We start from the raw sequence: 20,118 nt of genomic DNA, 5'->3' as shown, positions 1-20,118 counted from the left end.
CCGGTCCCCGGTCCGGTACGGGGGCAACACTGAGGGTTGCGATCCGTTGCCGGACACGGAAAAAAAAAGACAAAAAAAAAAAAAAAACCACTGTTTTAGATTTTGTATTCACTGATCATAGTTAAAATTGACCCTCACTTTTCTTAACCATAAATCTCCTGTTTTCTAATCTGCTCTCCACATCATCTATGACTTAACCATCTACTTGGATGACCCACCAACACCATGGCTACTACTCAAATCTTTGCCCCTCTCTTCTCTACTGAGTCTTCCTGTACCAGTTCAGCCACTTCACAGTCCCACTTTGGACTTGTTTCATCTCTACAATATTAATTTAGACACCCTATTTAGACCTCACCTTCTTCTGGTTTGTTTGTGCAACTCCTTCAGTTATAATCATTCTTTTACCTCATTAAATCTTCCAGTTTATTGTCCCATTTGCTTTCTCTTGATCTATCAGTCTCCTTTCTTCACTTTCCTTCTTTTTGCACTTTGGGTCCATGGTTCATCATTTCTGTTACACTTTTGCCAATACCTTAAATTTCCTTGCCCCTGGATCTTTTCCTTGTGCAAAATTCCAGCCTTGGAGAGAGCCAATTAGTCATTTTCTCCTTCCTTGTACCTGATTAGTTTTTTAATTTCATTATTGCCTACCTTGAACAAAATTTGAACGCTGTTCAACAATGCTATTATGGTTCTGTGATTTGCTTACTTTGCCACTCACCACAATGACTTATTCAAACCTTCCCTTTCCTAAACTTCTGAACCTTTCTACCTCTCCATCAAAGCAGATTACTTTGTCTCCTATTTAAAGCGCAATTAAAAACCGTCCACTGGGAGTTGCCTCATGTTCCCAATTTCAAACATACAGACCTACTTGTATCTATATAATTCTACTTTCTTTTCTTCCTATTACAGTAATAAATATAAAACACTTACTTTGTGCCAGTACTTGGTTTTTTTTTACATAGATTATCTTACTGAAGCTCCACAAAAACCCCTTCAGATATATCATCAAATGATAAAATGGATATCATTTTGTAGAAGACAAAATTGAGAAACAGAGAGGTTATATATTTTGTTCTTAGGCTCACTACTAGCCAGTGGCCAAGCCAGAATTTACACATGGTCTGACTTCTGAGCCTATACTTTCAATAATAATAGGAAACAAGTAATGTTTACTATGGCCAAGGTACTCTTCTTTATTTGATATTGACAGCAGCTCCGTGAAGTAGGCACTGTTATTATTCTTACCATTTTATAGGTGAGGGAAACTGAAGCACAGGGACATTAAGTTCTCTGACTGTAGGACCAAGGTCACACAGCTAGTGGGTAGAGGAGCTGAGATTTAAATCTAGGCAGTCTGGCTCCAGAATCTTGTGCTCTAGCCCACTATGTTCTACCACCTTGATTTCATTATACTATATGTTGCTTCCTGTTGGAGGATGAACTCTCCTTCCCTCTCTTTTGTCTCAAGAACCTAATGCTATTGTTTCCTCTCTAAATGTGTAGTTGACTTCTCTCTGAACTGGATCTTTCCCTTTTTCTCTGAAAAATTCAAGTGTCGCCCATTTAAAAAGACTGAAGCTTCTCTTAACCAGTCTCCTCTCATGTCCCTTCCTCTTTCACAAGTTGTCTGTACTCACTGTCTATTTCCACAGCTCCTGGTTACTTACTCTTTAGTCCATTCTATTCTATTTTCTAGTCCCTTCACCAATGTGCTGCATGTCACTAATCTAATGAACGTGACCTCTCAGCTGTATTTTTCACTGATGACCATGCCTTCCTTCTTAAGTGTGACTTCTCTTTTGTTGTTTTCTCTCACCTCTTTGGTTCTTTTCAAACTCAACTGTGGGCAGATGCCTGGCCATTTATTGTTGGGGTTGGTTTGGTCATAGGCCTTTATTTTCTAGGTGGTACTTGCAGCTTCAATTGCCGGCCGTATGTAGATGATACCCAAATTAATGTCTTTGGCTCGGGTCTCTTCTCAGAGCTACAAACTTGGATATCAAATTCCCACATGGTTTTTTCTCTTAGTTGTCTCAATGGCACCTGAACCCAACATTTCTAACATCTAACCCCTGATTTTTCTCTCTCCAATCCTGGTCATCCTATCCTACTCTCTTGTAATGGTTTTTCCAGTTTTGCAACGTACCGGAAGCCTAGAGTTCCTTCTTGATACTTCCCTCTCTATCAATCTATTGTTAAGTCTGCAGATTCTGTCTCCAAGATAACTTAGTATTGTCTGCTTCTGTCTCCACTACCCCACCATTGCCTTTTACCAAGTGCTTATCATCAGTTTTCTACAATAGGCTTTAACTGGTCCTCTGACATCCCTTTTGCTCTTATTCCTTCATCCTTTCCACACAGCAGAGGGATATTTTTTAAACAAGATATACATAGATTAAGGTCCCTTCTCACTAGTTTAAAACTCTTCAATGGCTGGCCAGTTAGCTCAGTCGGTTAGAGCGCAGCCTTTTAACTGCAAGGTCATGGGTTCAAACTCCTTTACTGGCCAGCTCACATACACAGAAAACCCAGAAAACCTAAAACCATACTCTTGCATGACTTCCCATTGCTTGCAGGGAAAAATCTTCCTTAATATGGCTTATGAAGATCTATGGGCCCTGCCTTACACTCAACTCTCATCTTATCTCTCATCACTCAGCTCTCATCTTTCATCTCATCTCTCGTTACTCAACTCTCATCTCATCCTCTCCCTTTCTTTTTCTCACCTTAGGACCTTTGTGCATGCTTCGCTATCAAACTAACTCATACTCATCCTTCAGGTCTCAAGTCACATGTCTTTTGCTCCCTTAGGTCTCCCTTTCTTTGGTTCTCTCATCACAGAGTTGCTTTCTTTGTGTAATACTTTTCACCTTTGCAGCTTTACATTTATTGATGTGACTATTTGATTAATCTGTATCCTTTCCAATAGACTAAGCTTCATGAACAAAAAAACCTACTGTCCCTGATTCATGATTATATCCCCACAACCTAGTCTTTAATAATAATCCAAAATGTTAAGGTAAAGCATTTAACACTGTCTTAGTCTGTTTTGGGCTGCTGTAACAGAATACCACAGACTGGGTAATTTATAAACAATAGAAGTGTATTTGGCTCATAATTCTGGAGGCTGGGAAGTCCAAGAGCATGGTGCCAGCATCTGGTGCACAGTATCCTGCTGTGTCATATATGGTGGAAAGCAGAAGGGCAATAGAGTGTGAGAGCGAGAGATTGAGAAGGCCAAACTCCCTTTATAACAACCCACTCTCATGACAATGACATTAATTCATTCGTGAGGGCAGAGCCCTCATGGCCTAATTACCTCTCAACAGTCCTGCCTCTTGATACCAGCACAATGGCAAATAAATTTCAGCATGAGTTTTGGAAGGGTTATTCAAACCATAGCAAACACCTAACCAGATTAATGAAAAATGAAATCACTTGATGTTGATGAGATAGTGATAAAACTGGTAACTAAATAAACTTTTATTGTCTTCACATAACAAGTACTATAGAAAAGGCTATAAAGAAGACTATAAAGACTGTATAGAAAAGGCTCTGTCTACTCCTGTAAATTAATTTTTTTTTTTTTTTTTGTCTTTTGTCTTTTTCCGTGTCCGGCAACGGATCGCAACCCTCAGTGTTGCCCCCGTACCGGACCGGGGACCGGCAACGGGATTGCAACGCTCGGTGTCGCTCCCGCGCCTCGCTCAGCCAGTGAGCGGGAACCAGTCTGTATATGGGATCCGAACCCTCGGGTGGGAGTGCCGCCGCGCTTCCCAAGCGGCGCACTATCCAGTGCGCCACCGGGCCGGCCTGTAAATTAATTTTTAACTAAAGGAAAAAAAATGTATATTTTCAGAGATGTTCATTGCAGAATTATCTATAATTAGAAAAACCAGACACATAATCCATATGTCCAATAATGAAAAAGTAAAGTAAATTAATATTGTGATGTCTGTGTAAATGATAGAAAATATTTTCAATATAAACAATGAAAAAACAATAAAAAGCTGTATTTATACTACATTTACAGCATAATCTGAACATAATTATAAATTTGGACAAAGATGGGAGGGGAACTTTGACAAAATAAAAAGAATTGCTTTAAGGTTTATGAATGTTTTATGTTTTCAGCAATGTATTGTTTTTGTGATTTAAGAAATTAGTGTCTTAGTGTTGTGTATTTTTTTGTTAATATCACTAAGGGTACTTTTTTCTCTTTAGTACGGACCTATATTTAGTTTTACCATGGTGGGCAGGACGTTTACTTATCTCCTGGGGAGTGATGCTGCTGCACTGCTTTTTAATAGTAAAAATGAAGACCTGAATGCAGAAGAAGTCTACAGTCGCCTGACAACACCTGTGTTTGGGAAGGGAGTTGCATATGATGTGCCTAATCCAGTAGGTGACACTGTTTTTGTAAATAGACAAATTTATTCTATAATGGTTATAACTGGTAGTGTAATATACATTTGAAATGTAGAAACAACTTATTCCTTGGTTCAAAAATCTGAAGACTCGAGACATTTAAAAGAAGCCATGAGTAACTGATAAGTTGTTTTTTTTAAACCGATAGTCTTGTTTTATAGTTGTTGGCATGGGCAAAGCAATTTTAAAGGGCTTTCTGTGCAAAGAAATGGAATCAATGATAACTTAGCATATTGGAATTTGATTTGAGAGGATAACAAGGAAATCCGATTATTTCATCAAAAGGGCTTCCTGTCTACACACTCCTGCCTTCCTAGCTTAAGAGCTGTTTTGAGTTAGAGATTGCTGACTTTAGAAGTCTTCTTTAATGCAGCTACCTTAGGTGTGAGAGGCATTTGTGTGTGTGTTTTACTTCCCTAAAGCCAAATATTAAAATGTAAGTTGATATAGAACACAAATCAGATAATTAACCCAACTGATTGATGTGGCTCTGGCTATATATATAACACATATAACCCAGTGCTCTAGTATAGAAGTGAACAATTAGACATTAGATGTTGTTTCTGGGAATCGGGGGAATGAATGGTTCTCGTTAAGGCCAAAAGTAAGGGCCCTGGAAAATCCCTCTGCTCAGATATTTCTATCCATTTTTTTACATAGCTTATTAGACTCTTAAAAATAAAGTAAATGCCCCAAAGGGTTAAAACCATTAGTTGTCTTAGTGTAAATTTATCTTATTTAACTATATTCTAATTAAACTTGTAGAAGGTAGTGTCAGTGAGGAATGGTATTTGTTTGGGAACAGAAGGGGAGAATATGTGAAAAAAGATAAAAATAATATCAAAGTATAGTAGACACTTGAGAGATTGTGTTGGCAGACTGGAAGATAGTCAGAAAAGGAAAAGAGAGCTCTGGAATCAGGAGTAGGAAAAGGGTATATAGGGAAGAAGGCAAGGAGGTATTATTCCTAATTAATCATTTGTCTAGAACTGATAGCATGTGCCTTCTTTCTACATGTTACTTCAAATATATGCATAAATGCAGTTTCCCATATATGGTATAGTTTTAAAACATCCTTTTATTATTTTTACTTTCCATTTTTCATGATGTTGTTTTCTTTGATAGTTATAATAACTAAATGAATCTATGATAAAACAAAAATGTGTTTAATGCTATATATCCTTAATTGTTTTGAAGGTTTTCTTGGAACAGAAGAAAATGTTAAAAAGTGGCCTTAACATAGCCCACTTTAGAGAGCACGTTTCTATAATTGAAAAGGAAACAAAGGATTACTTTCAAAGTTGGGGAGAAAGTGGAGAAAAAAGTAAGCAAAATGTTGTACATTTGTCCTAATATGTCTACTTTTCTGTGAATAGATATCTAGAGTACGTATGTGTGTATATACGAAGGTATTTCAAAAAGTTAATGGAAGGATTCATCTTATCTTTCAATTCTATTTTTCCACAAACTTTTTGAAGTACCCCATATAAAACAACCACAATGTACATAAAACTAGTGAAACTCCCTTGGCTTTAATGGGAAGGACGTGTTAAGAATACCGTGGAGTTATGACTGTGAGTCCAGTCTTTGTACGGGATTGCAGTAGGTACTGCCTTCTGAGGCAAGTGCTGTCCCTACAGCAGGAGATAACATCTGCCCACTGGGCAGCGGCACCCGGGACAGCAGATCACCACATTCTGGGTCTGATCATCAGCTTCTATAAAAGGTCCAGAAACTTGATTTTACTTTTAGTTCACCTAAAGTTGATTTGATATATTTTTTAACTATACGAGAAGTATGATGTATAAATTAGATGCCAATTTAATAAATACACGTCAGACATATACTTATTGCACCAAGAAGATCAGAATATTTGCTGATATTTTCTTTATTGGCCAAGCTAATTGGAAAGCCAAATGACAATTGAAAATTCATTTGGTGAATGTAAAATTAAATTAAATTAGGAACTTAATTGGACAATTTTTATGACTTTTAAATGTCATCAAAGAGTGCTTGCCTGATGTGATGCATCTGTCTCTGGTGTGGGGATATACCAACTGGTGATTAGTTACAGTTTCTTTTATGTATGGCCAAGACTTCGATTTTTAGCCCAATCTTCCTACTTTTGACCTGGGAAATAATCTGGTCTTGAGCCTTTGGACTGCCTTTCCTTGGGAAGAACTTCATTATTGTCCTCATGTGAGTTGAATAAATTTTTTGCTACTTTTGTTATACTGTGACCTGGAAAGCAGATAACCACGTCTATTTTTATCTTTTCAAGATGAAGAAGAGCTCATGAGTGAGGTTTGGAGACATCTTTGTGGTATCTATTTTTGGCTGTCCAGAGGAGGGTGCTTCCTATAATTTGGTTTATTGCCTCTCTTCCTTCAGTGTTCTGCATAGACTCATATCAGTCTATAGACTTTTTTTGATGATATGAATATGATCTTGTTTGTTCCTGAGTTGAGTTTTTATTCTCAATTTTCCTTCATAGTACTTTTATATCTTCAAGAAAACAGAATATTTCAAAAGTTTTTGGAGATAGTAATGAGAATGATCTCTTTTTCCCCTAGATTTGTTTGAAGCCCTTTCTGAGCTCATAATTTTAACAGCTAGCCATTGTTTACATGGAAAGGAAATCAGAAGTCAACTCAATGAGAAGGTGGCACAGCTGTATGCAGATTTGGATGGAGGTTTTAGCCATGCTGCCTGGCTGCTGCCAGGTTGGCTGCCCTTGCCTAGTTTCAGGTATGGATAAAGAAGATATTACATTTGGCTAGTTAACTTTGTATAACTATTGTAGTGTTGGTATGCTTTGCCTTAACAAAAATAAAAAGTAAACAGGTAAAACAAACAAATTGGGAGAGATTATGAACCCCCATCCTTCTATAAGTATTCAAGACAGGTTTTTTTTATATAGTGAGTTCATTTAATGTAAATTTTAGTTGATTAAAAAGGTGATTTGTTGTCTATCCTGATATTTTAAAGCCTATTTATCTCACATATTCCTTGTACTCAGGAAAGTCTCTGAACTATACCTAAAAGTGAAACGGCCCTCCTCTAAGCACTTGTTTGGAAGTCTTTGATGGTTTTGTAGTATATTGTGGAATTTCTTTCTTTTAGTATTTGTACCTTTCTTTTAATATTTATTTTAATTTCTGTTGGCCTCTTTGCCAGCTGTACTGTGATCCTTAAGGGCAGGGACCATCTCTGATACAAAGAAATATTGCTCTTAGGACTTGATGTATAGCTTAGAATCTTGCACATTAGTGGCTTTCTGTACCTTTGTTGATTCATTTCTGTTTAGGTGACAGATGGGGATGAGTTAAATTGGTACTCCGTTTTCCTTGTATTTCTGCCCCCTCTATCTAGTTACAGAATAAAAGAGGGGTGGGAAGTAAAAGGGAGAGCCAGGAAATGTTCTCCAGGGTGCTCTGGAACTCATAACCCCTTATATTTGTGAGGAGCTTTGCAGTTTCCAAAGTGCTTTCCTATATATTATGTTAGAACATCCAGCACAGCCCTTGGCCTGTAGTGGGGTCTCCATAAATGTGCATCAGCCTGTTTCCACCCGCCCTGTCTCCTGGATGAGGTCAGAATTTGTGAGTTCAGTATGATAGGCCCTTTATACTCTAGTCTAATCTTTCTCTGTTTTACTCGAACCAACTGATTTAACCAAGTTATTTCATTCACTTTCTTAAACAGGCCTTAAGTTTTCCTGGCTCTGCTGTGTTCATACTATTAAGCTTCAACATCTTCTTCCCTTCTGTACATATTATCTGAGCTGATCCTCTATAACAGTCTTGCAAATGAAGCAGGGCTTTAGAGTCAGATTGCCTGGTTTTAAATTCCAGCTTCACTACTCACTGACTATGTGACCTTATGTATCTACCTGTGAATTGAGTATAATAGTATCTACCTTACAGGAAATTAAAGTGGGTCATTCATGTAAAACACTTAGCATAGCAAATGCTACATAGTGAGGACCCTATTTAAAGGTACAGTTTTGGGAGTTGAAACTTGTTTTCTGTATCTACTAGTATTTTTGTCCCCTGCAAAAAGTATGATGTCTTAGAAAAGTAGAATTAAATCCTGTAGAAGAACAAGAGCGACTGTCATGCTTCAAGAACTGATTTGGTTAAAATTGGAATTTCATATTAATTTAAGAGTATTCTACTTTCTGTTGATCTGGAAAATGCTTCTAAGGAATTTCTTGCTTATTTTAGGCCTTTAGTTAGAACACAGGTGGTGTCTTGAGAATCTGGGATATATATGTTAAAAAACAGTTCTTACCCTTTAGGATTGTAGAAATTCTTAATAATATAAAATTTTCGTGCCTTTTTTTTCTTGGTTCTGAGTTTTTGTCAATGATTTCATTTATTTATTTATTTTTCCCCGCCAAGCCTCAGGTCCTTGGTGTTATCAGCACCATGCTCCAACCAACTGAGCTAACTGGCCAGCCCGTCAATGATTTCAGAGTCATTAAAGTTGATTAAATAAGGTTTTTTAAGCTAGGTCCTGGCTTTCAAATGAATTTGATCCTGTAAAATATTGCTTTATTCAAAAAAGTCATTTTTATCTTTGAATTACAGACGCAGGGACAGAGCTCATCGAGAGATCAAGAATATTTTCTATCAGGCAATCCAGAAACGCAGACAGTCAGATAAAAAAATTGATGACATTCTCCAAACTTTGCTAGATTCAACATACAAGTAAGATCTGTTCAGATTACATATTAAGCTGACGCAGGAAATTACACATTAAAATAGTTAAATAATATTTTCAGTTAAAAAATAATGATACTGGCAAAATAAGTTGGTAGCTATGACCTTTGGACTTTTTACATTGCTGAGACAATTCCTGGGATCCCATGCCTTACTGGAATCCTACTGACTGGGCATGGTAAAAGTTTGCTGATAAATTGTAATGAAGTCTTTTGCAATGAAAATCATATTTTCTACTGGCCTCTCTTTTCCCTAAGGGGAAAAAAAACTGACTGGTGATAGGCAAACGCAAGAGACAATTATACCTGAAAAACAGTGTGAATTATACCTGAAAAATACATTCATTGTGACCTTTTATTTAAAGTTGAGGTATGAAATGTGTCTGCCAAAATGTTAAATTTGCATGTGTGGCTCATTCCATAGGGATGGGCGTCCTTTGACAGATGATGAAGTAGCAGGGCTGCTGATTGGACTGCTCTTGGCAGGGCAGCATACATCCTCAACCACTAGTGCCTGGATGGGCTTCTTTTTGGCTAGAGACAAAACACTTCAAGAAAGATGTTATTTGGAACAGAAAACAGTCTGTGGAGAAGGTCTCCCTCCTTTAAATTATGACCAGGTTTGTTGGATTTTTCAGTTTTATTGCTGCCTTATGACTTTGAGTGTATGTGGCTAATTTTTAAAAGGAATAATTTCAGGTTTTCTGTAAACTATAGCTTAAATTGATTAGCTTCTCTGTTTTTAGAAAATTCCCCATAACCTTACCTAAAATATCCTAATGTTATTGCTTCTTGCCATTAAAGTCTATCAGGTATGTTTGGGGTTAATGCCTTCGAGATCCTCAGGATTGTGTCTTTGGTACTTACTTCCTCTGCTTCAAAGTCTGGCTTATGTAGACAGAGGATATAATGTGTGTGTTGAGTGTCTTATGAAGTGCAAAAGTCTCTGAATTACTTAGAATTCTACATGTCCAAAATGGCCTGTGCATGGGCAGAGACTTCCAAAAGTGACAGTGGTAGTACTGGGACTAGAACTTCACAAACACTACACCCAGCTTGCCGGGTGGAAAAAGAAGAGAAGGACTTACTGTACAACCTGAGATTCCATCTTTGAAGCAAACCCTGATCATCTCCTCTTTCTATTATCTTTCGTGTTTTTGGTCCTTTAATACTGTGGTGTATTACATTGATTTTCAGATGTTAATTCTTGTATTCCTGGGATAAATCCTACTTTGTCATAGTGTATAGTCCTTTTTATATGTTGCCGGATTCAGTTTGCTAGTATTTTGTCGAGGATTTTTACATCTATATTCATAAGGGATATTTGTAAGGGATATTTGTCTGTAGTTTTACTGTGATGTCTTTGACTGGTTGTGGTATCGGGGTCACAATGGTCTCATAGAACGAGTGTTTGGCAGTGTTCTGTGAGACCGAGTGTGTGGCAGTGTTTGGCCAGTGTTCCCTTTCCCTTCCTTTTTTTGGAAGACTTAGGGAAAGATTGTTGTTAGTCCTTTTTGACATGTGTCATAGAATTTACCAGTAAAGCCTCCTGGGCCTGTTCTTTTCTTTGTGGGAAGTTTTTTGATTACTAACTCAACCTTTTTACTTGTCTATTCAGATATTCCATTTTTTATGTCATTTTTGGTAGTTTATGTCTTTCTAGGAATTTGTCCATTTCATTTGGGTTACCTAATTTGTTGGCATTAATTGTTCACAGTATTCTTGTTTAATCCTTTTTATTTCTTTAAGATTGGTAGTGGTGTCTCCTCTTTCATTCCTGATTTTAGTAATTCTTAAAATAACAGCTTAGTTGATATATAATTCACATAGTATAAAATCTATCCATTCAAAGTGCACAATTTAGTGGATTTTAGTATATTCAGAGTTGGGAACCATCATCACAATTTAATTTTAGAACATTCACACCACTTCCAAAAGAGAGCTAATACTTCCAAAAGGGAGCAGTCATGCTTCGTTCCCCTGACCTCTGCCCCTGACTATCTGTCCTATTCTGGACATTTCATATAAAGAGAATCATACGTGGTCTTTTGACTAGCTCCTTTCACTTAGCATGTTATCAGGGTTCATCCAGGTTGCAGCATCTATCAGTACTTCAGTCCTTTTTTGCCAATACCACATTTTGTTTATCCATTCATCAGTTGATGGACATTTGGGTTGTTTCTACCTTTTGTCTATTTTGAATAATGCTGCTCTAAACATTTGTGTACTGATTTTTGTGTGGAAATATGCTTTCAATTTTGGGGAGTACATACCTAGGAATGGAATTGTTGGGTCAGATTAAACCTTTGTGTTTAACATTTTGAGAAGCTGCCAGACTGTTTTCTAAAGTGGCTGCATCACTTTCCAGTTCCACCAACAGTGTGTGAGGATTCTGATTTCTCCACATTCTCATCAAACTTGTTATTATCTTATTTTTTATTATAATGGGTTCAGTGAAATGGTATTTTGTTTTGGCTTTGCATTTCCTTGGTGAATAATAATGTTGAGTATCTTTTGATGTGCTCTTTGTTTTTTGTTGTTACTTTTTGGCGGCTGGTGGGTATAGGGATCAAACCCTGGACCCATGGTGTTATTGGCACCACACTCTACCCAGCTTAGCTAATTGGCCAGCCCTTGATGTGCTCTTTGGCCTTCATATATCTTCTTTGAAGAAATGTCTGCTCAGATCCTGTTCCCATTTTAGAAAATGGGTTGCCTTTTTATTGTCAAGTTGTAAATGTTCATGTGTTTTTTTCTTGATGTGCTTTTCGGTGTCTAAGAAACCAAACCCTAATCAGAGGGCACAAAGATTTACTCCTGCGTTTTCGTAGCATTTTGTTAAATCTCTTACATTTAGGTCTTTGATGCATTTTGAGTTAATTTTTTATGTATGGTATAAGGTAGGGGACCAATTTCATTCTTTTGCATGTGGAATCCAGTTGTCACAGCCCCATTTGTTGAAAACACTATTCTTTCCCCACCATATGGTCTTGTCAAAGATATATATTGAACATATATTTTTTGAACACTTTTTCTATTTTAACTGCATTTCCTTATGACCTTCCACACCGTTAGTTTAACTCATGTGGAATCATTCACATAGTAAAGTTATTGACCGTAAATTTAAGGCTTTATTTCTGGATTCTCAATTCTATTCCATTGATCTATATGTTTAGCCTTATTCCATTACTATTATTTTGAATTTGGGAGTGTGAATCTTCTAACTTTGTTCTTTTCCAGGCTGAGACTATTCTTAGTCTCTTCAACTTCCATATGAATTTTATGGTCAGCTTGTCAGTTTCTGCAAAGAACCTAGCCAAGGTTTTCACAGTGATTGCATTTTATCTGTATATCGATTTGGGAGCATTGCCATCATAACAATTTTAGTTTTTTAATTTAATTTAATTTAATTAATTAATTTATTTATTTTTTAAAGATGACCGGTAAGGGGATCTCAACCCTTGGCTTGGTGTTGTCAGCACCATGCTCAGCCACTGAGCAAACCGGCCATCCCTATATGGGATCCGAACCCGCGGCCTTAGTGTTATCAGCACCGCACTCTACCGAGTGAGCCACGGGCCGGCCCAACAATTTTAGTTTTTAGATCCCTGAATATAGGATATCTTTCCATTCTTTTAGGTCTTCTTTAATTTCTTTCAACAATGTTTTGCAGTTTTCAGTGAACAAGGCTTATACTTCTTTTGTTAAATGTATTCTTAAGTATTTAATTCTTTTTGATGTTATTCTTTCTTGTGCTAGTTCAAGTCTGCTGTTGATCCCCTCTAGTGAATTTTTTATTTCTGTTCTTTTCAAGTCCATAATTTCTATTTGGTTCTTTTAAAAAAATTATCTATTATCTCTATTTGGTGAGGCATTATTTCATACTTTAGACATAGTTTTCTTTAGTTCTTTGAACTTATTTATAATAGCTGATTTAAATTTTTATCTAGTAAGTCCAATATCTGGGCTCTAGAAATAAGTTTACTTCCTGTCTGGATTTGTTGTTGCTGGGGTTTTGTTGTTGTTGTTGGTTTTAGTTTGTTTAGTGACTTTCCTGGATTAATTATGTAAAGTCTGTATTGTTTGTCCAGTAAGGTCATTGAATGCTCTGCTTGTTTACTTTGGTGGCCACCTAATGACTGGAAACAGATCTCTTGAAGTTTCTTGAACAATAAGCCTCCCAGCTTTTACTGAGAGACTCTGTGTATGTGTTAGGGCATGTTATCAACACTCCAATAGGCAGTTACAGCTCTGCACCTTTACTTCCTATGTGTGCAGGCCAGCCAGAGGTAGGAGATTAGAGCCCTCTCAGATCATACCTGGGCATGTGTGTAACCCTGTATATGCGTGTGGCCTTCAAGATTCACTTATGTTGGAACTTTTCAAAGTCCCATGTAGACACTCCTGCCCCAGTTTTCCTTTTAAAATTTTTGTTCCGTCTTGTTAGCTCCAACTGATATCACTACCTCAGATACCTGCAGTATTAAGCAATTTCTGCTGATTGTTTTTGACAAATTTGTTCTGGCTCCTCTAGTAGTCGTTAGGCTGCTGGTTTTCACAGCTACTGTAGTTGCCATGCTATTGGTTTCCAAGGCTACCATGGATTTGGGGAGAGGAGGATGACAGTAGTATTTTTTCTTTAATTAACTGTCCTTAGATTGCTGCAGCCTTTGGTTAATTTTCGAAGGTTTTGAAAAAGTTAACGTCGATGATTTTTGATAATGTTCTCATTTTTTGGAAGAGTGAATTTTTATAGGTCTTTACCACACCATTCTTCAGGGTGATCACCTTTTTTTCTGTTATCTTGCCCTCCTTTTTTCTCTTGTTGACATGACTGTGAAAGAACATGATAGTCCCAGACACCCTGAACCAGTTACCTCTGCACTTCTACCCAGAGTGCAAGCTATTTTGTACTAACCAAGAAATTGAGATAGTTTTTTTTTTTACTTTTGAAGTATGTTAAATATTTGTAAAACTCAGTAAGTGCTTTCTCTTTTTAGCTCAAGGATCTAAATTTACTTGATCGCTGTATAAAAGAAACATTAAGACTTAGGCCTCCTATAATGACCATGATGAGAATGGCCAAAACTCCTCAGGTATGTCTCTTGGCTAGGTCTTCCTCTGTGCCTCCAGTTTTTATTTATCAAAAAGACGAAATATAATAGCACCAAAGAGAATTTTTTAAATTAAAAAAGTAGAATCATCATCACTTCTACATAATTTTTGATTTTACATATTCTAAATATATGAACATTTTTACATAATTGCAGATAGTATACATGCTCATCTCTAATTACGTCCTGCATTTTCATTTAACAATTGGAGTTTTTAAAATAGAAGTATACTTTTTTCTTGGTTTTAAAAATACCATCTGTTTGTTGTAAAAAAATTTTAATAGTATGTAAATCAGATAGTAAATGTTTCCCTGAATTTCCACACCTACTGTTGAGGCATTATGAGTTTGATGTGTATACATATTTTCAACTCAACATAGGCTTACTAGGAAATCCTCTTGAGTTAAAATAACTTAGCTGGCCTATCATCTAGCCACTTTTTAAATATATGTATATCTCATATATATTAATGCTTTATTTCACATGATTTGATTATTTGAGAGCATATTTAAAAGTACTCCAGTGAAGTGTGTTGCTTTCATTTGTAGATTGTGGCAGGGTATACCATTCCTCCAGGACATCAGGTGTGTGTTTCTCCCACTGTCAATCAAAGACTTAAAGACTCATGGATAGAACGTCTGGACTTTAATCCTGATCGCTACTTACGGGATAACCCTGCATCAGGAGAGAAGTTTGCCTATGTGCCATTTGGAGCTGGTAAGATAGTTACATTTTAGATTTGAAATGCTTGTCCTGATAACATATTTATCTCTGTCAAAATAATCCATGTGAATTTTATTTACAAATATCTTTCCCTTTCCTAATAGGGACATTCCTGCAGATTTTTGTAGGAGTATAACCCGTGTAAGTCGGGGAAAAAAATTTGTTCTAAAGGGAATTGTTTTTTGAATCCTTATATAATGCTCCATTATCTTTTATCTAGTTTTATTGGGTCTAATTTTTATAGACTTATCCTTGTTTTCCCTCATAATAGTATTTAAAGCTCTTTGTAAATTCTATTTTAAAGAACCGTTGGAGATAGCACACCATTTAGGTCTTTAAAAAGTTCATGGAAAGACTCACGTTACCTTTCAATTCCATTTTTCTATGAACTTTTTGAAGTACCTTTGTAACACTACCAGCATTTCAGAAAGCAAAGGCAGCCTTTTATCAGCACCGCACTCTCCCGAATGAGCCACGGGCCGGCCCAAAGGCAGCCTTTTAAAATTGAAGTTTTTCTGGATTGTAATCAACACTTTGGCTCTCTGTGAATAACCTTATGACAAAATGGTCTTTAAATTTGGGCAGGCTGTGTGTAGGTTTGCAAAGGTCATCTTTCCAGTAAGATCCTAAAATAATTCAGGCAGATCCTGTTCCTTCAATAATTTATCTATCCATTTTACTCTGTACAGATTTAAACTATATTCTATGAATTCTTATTTAGTTTTTGCAAACAGATTATTTAAGTGACAGATGGTTTTATTTATTTATTTTTGTCATTGGTCATACTTTTTCCACATATAAAGGAAAGTGTAAAGTACTTTGGGAACTTCAGATCTTAATTTTATTTAATAAATAAATTTAATAATGTGTATGTAATATATAAAAGAATCATAGATTGTTAACAGTTGGAAGGGGCATTAGTTCTATAGCCTAAATTCTGATCCAAGAGAAGTATCATTTCTAAACTGGTAATTATCTGGCCGTCATATGAATTTTTCAGGTAATGGGTTCCTTAGTAACCTTATATGGCAGCTCATTCTACTTTTGGAGAGCTGTCATGTTTAGGACTTTACATTAAAGCTGAAATCTGTTTCCTTTTAACATTCCATTTACAGATGGTCCTGATCATGGTTTCTCAATCTCTATTGTGTATCTATGAGGTATTTGAATGCAGATATAATGTTCCCTCGATCTTTTTTTCATCATTGTGTTAGTTTCCTAGGGCTTCTGCAACTAATTACTATAATCTGTGTGGCTTAAAAAACAACAGAAATGTATTCTCTCACAGTTCTGGAGGCTAGAAGTCTGAAATCAAGATGGTGGCAGAGCCATGCTCCCTCTGAAGGCTCTGGGACAGAATCCCTTCCTTGCCCTTTTCCTAGCTGCTGTTGGCTCTATGGCAGTACTTGGTTTGTTTGTAGCTGCATCACTCCAGTCACTGCTTCTGTCTTCACCAGGCTTTTCTTGTGGATGTCTGTCTTCACATGGCCTTCTCATAAGGACACCAGTCATAGGTGGACTCTGTGGTCCACCCTAACTCAATGTGACCTCATCTTAGTTTTATATACGAAGATCCTGTTTCCAAATAAGGTCACATTCTGAGGTTCTGAATGGACTTGAATGGGGGGGGGGGCATACAGTCATATCTCCAATTCATTGAACCATTCTTTTACTTTGTAATTGTGCTGTTGATCTATGTTGGTGCATACAGCACTTAGCTCATTTTTATAATATAACATTCTGTGAATCATTAGAATTTATTCTTCTGTTGATTCAGGTAGGATACTTCTGGTTTGTTGCTATTAAAAATAATCCTTTATTCTTCCTGTAAGCCAAGCCTCTCCTTGTTATATTTAAGTATGGACCAGTTTGTAAATGCCCTTCTTATATGTGGCTCCCACAAGTAAGTGTAGTTATGGGCGAAACAAGCACTATGCTAAGCATTTAGTAATAGTTTAGTTTTTTTCTTTTGGTGTAAAATTTTACTGAGAAATGCCCAAATGCTAAGTCAACATTCACTGAGTTTTGACAAATGAATTAACTTTAGTCATAATTAATGTTTTAAAAGGTTATTGCCTTCTGTTCCTGTCTAAAAATCTTTGCCTATTGGACTGGCTGGTTTACCTCAATTGGTTAGAGCGTGGTGTTATAACACCAAGGTCAAGGGTTCAGATCCCTGTACTGGTAAGCTGCAACCTACTCCCTGCCACTCACCAAAAAAAAAAAAAAATCTTTGCCTATTGTCATCATGTTTTCTCCTAAAATTTGATGGTCTTGGCATTTATGGTCTGTGATTCATCTCAAATTGATTTTTGAGTATGACGTGAGGCAGGGATTGGAGTTTTTTTTCCTATGTGGTAGTTATTCTAGCACCATGTGTTGAAAAAGACTTTCTTTTCTTTATTGGCTTGCTATAGCACCTTTGTTGATAATCAAATAAACATAAAAGTATTTCTGGGCTCTGCTCTGTTTCATTGATCTATTTGTTGATCCTTATTCAGTGCCACACTGTCTTAGTTGTTGTATCTTTAGTCTTGAAGTCAGATTTGAAGTCAGTTTAAGTCCTCCAAGTTGGTTCCTTTCCAAGCTTGCTTTGGATATCCTAGGTCCTTTGCTTTTCCATATGCCATTTAGAATCGGCTTATCTTTTTTTACACGTGTATCACCTTTTAAATTTTGATCTCAGTATGCATGTTGTTATTTTAGGTTCATTAAATCCCTTTTTCTTCCATAATGGCATTTGAAGTTTTGATTGGAAAGGTCAAGGGATAGTATTTTTGACCATTTCAGATTTCAAATTTTTGGATTAGGGATGCTCAGTCTGTGTATAATTAGCCAAGTGCTATTTTTCTAAAAACAGACATTGAAAATCTACTGGGATTTTTAATTAACTATTTACACTCATGTTTTATGTGAAAAGAATATGTCATCTTTTTATTATACTATCTGTACATCTGATGATCATCTAAAATGTAGATAAGTAAATGTTACCACACCAGGTTAAAAGGTATGAGAAGGAATTTAAACTGATTCTTACAAAAACTCTTTTATTTTTACAGGGCGTCATCGTTGTATTGGGGAAAACTTTGCCTATGTTCAAATTAAGACAATTTGGTCCACTATGCTTCGTTTGTATGAATTTGATCTCATTGATGGATATTTTCCCACGGTGAATTACACAACTATGATTCATACCCCTGAAAACCCAGTTATTCGTTACAAACGAAGATCAAAGTGAAAAAGGCTGTAAGGAACTAATACGTGACACACCACTGTAAGGTGCAAAAGCATTAGAAGAGAGCAAAGTGAAAAACAACTCGCAGTGTACTGTTTTTTTGAGTGTGTAATTCTAAAAGACAGCCAGTTTAACTTTCGGTATTAGTATTTTATTAACAGGTTCTATCAACTCTAATGGCATTTGAAACATTTTCTAATAGTTTTGATACTTATTACATGTGCTTTAATGGAGCCAAGTTTATTAGTAAAACATTGTTTGGGGGATCTAAGTAATTGGCAGATTCTAAAAAATACAATTTGTAGGTACTAATTTTAACAACATACATATCTCTTGCCAAATAAGTTCAGGGTATTCAAATCTTGGACTAGTTCTGCAAGTAACTAGTCCTGCCAATAAAAGGCCCAGTGAGATACTTGGAAGGCATAGGTTATTCATTTACCTGGACAATGTTTGTGTGTGTGTGTGAGGATAGGAGGGTGGGGAATCAACTCACATTTAAATCTTTGGATAAAAGAGAATACTGTTAATTGTTTTGGTATGATGATACTCGGTAATGAAGAAGCTATGTTGTAGAAAAATGTATCTTCTGAAATTTTAACTGGAAGGATTGGCTATAGGAAGTTGAGATCTAAGACCATGACTTGAAAATCATGTTTTGTAAAAACAACATAATTATTAATGCTAAAGACTACTCATGTATCTTGACCTAATTATTAATTACCTATTTATCTATCTGATAAATATGTATCTGGTTCTATAAGGTCACATGTGTGTGAAAATCCAAAGTAAAGTCCTTAGGGGACAAATTTTCTTTCTCTTATTTGACTCAAGGTTGTTCCCTGCTTCCTCTCTAGAATCCAATTATGAATGTTTCTGTAACTACTTCTGTTGATTACAATGGTTAAGCTTTTAAAAAAAAATAAAAAATCAGAGATTAGAGAACTCTGGCTTTAAGATAATATGAAGCAGGGTCCTTGGGAGTACTATCAGCCACATTCTGTGAAGCCTGTGTTCAGACAGGGGCCTCACCTTATCAGATACTTGTAATTTGACCACATATAGTCTTTTTATTAGATGAGGCCAAAATACTTTCCCTATGTATATAAGGAGGCTGGAAGACTCACGTTAAACTGTAATTGTGAAGGCAAAAATCTATGCTGTTAATTTTTCACATTAAAATTCTCTTTGAGAAATATACAGTCTGTATTCGTGAATTGTAAAATGTATGCTTCAGTGAGTAGAGTTCAGGGAATCTAGGAACTTGGATGGGGAAAGCTTCATCTTTATTTGCACTAATTTCTAACTGCAAGTTAGTATTTCCTTCATTTATGAATTCAGGCAACAATCCACAGTATTATCAGTACCCATGATTCTGTTAATAATAGAAGGTACAGATATTTTCATATCACATTACAGATGGAGCAGATCTCTTGAAGTATCTTTTTCTTTCATCACTAGTTTGAAATTATAGTAGTTATTAGACCTATAGCTATATTTTATTTAATGCTCTAATCTTATTGATATCACAAAATTTTTAAAAAGTTTGACAATTATTTCTATATAATTGATTTCTTGTGCAATCCTATATATTTTGCATAAATATTATTCTGAAAAGGGATCCATATTTTCACCAGACTGCTAGAGATTCACAGCACAAAAAAAAGTTAAGAACCCCAGGTAAGGCTATCTTGTTTGGTGAATAGTTTTAGATTTCAGCAGATTTAGTCTTTAGATTATTAAGAAGCATGACAAGTGTGACTGCAGAAGACTGATAGTACAATAGTAAGGAGGGCTGATGGTTGAGCAGGGGAGTGGCCTCAGCTTGATGAGAGCACTTGTCCAACTGCTCTTTTCTCCACAAGCTCCTACAGCAGAACAGAAAC

The 20,118-nt window shown here is 36.2% G+C and overlaps 1 protein-coding gene across 2 annotated transcripts in view; it reads left to right on the top strand.

Annotated features, from left to right (window-relative positions):
* Positions 1 to 19,432, top strand: part of LOC103590031 (lanosterol 14-alpha demethylase) — a 22,363-nt gene extending 2,931 nt beyond the window's left edge. The window contains exons 3-10 of one of the 2 annotated variants that reach the window (XM_008572150.1): positions 4,234 to 4,410; positions 5,635 to 5,761; positions 7,011 to 7,185; positions 9,030 to 9,149; positions 9,585 to 9,780; positions 14,161 to 14,256; positions 14,823 to 14,991; positions 18,057 to 19,432. In XM_008572150.1, coding sequence (XP_008570372.1) covers positions 4,234 to 4,410; positions 5,635 to 5,761; positions 7,011 to 7,185; positions 9,030 to 9,149; positions 9,585 to 9,780; positions 14,161 to 14,256; positions 14,823 to 14,991; positions 18,057 to 18,235 — 1,239 coding nt within the window. In that variant the 3' untranslated portion in view covers positions 18,236 to 19,432. The remainder of the gene's footprint in view (positions 1 to 4,233; positions 4,411 to 5,634; positions 5,762 to 7,010; positions 7,186 to 9,029; positions 9,150 to 9,584; positions 9,781 to 14,160; positions 14,257 to 14,822; positions 14,992 to 18,056) is intronic. The other variant, XM_008572156.1, reaches the window with a different exon arrangement.
* Positions 19,433 to 20,118: the final 686 nt, after the last annotated feature.

Source organism: Galeopterus variegatus, unplaced genomic scaffold (assembly GCF_000696425.1).
Source record: "Galeopterus variegatus unplaced genomic scaffold, G_variegatus-3.0.2 Scaffold46, whole genome shotgun sequence".
In the NCBI taxonomy this organism is placed as follows: Eukaryota; Metazoa; Chordata; class Mammalia; order Dermoptera; family Cynocephalidae; genus Galeopterus; species Galeopterus variegatus.
The sequence above is the reverse complement of the archived record's forward strand: the minus strand, read 5'-3'. Positions and strand labels throughout refer to the sequence as shown.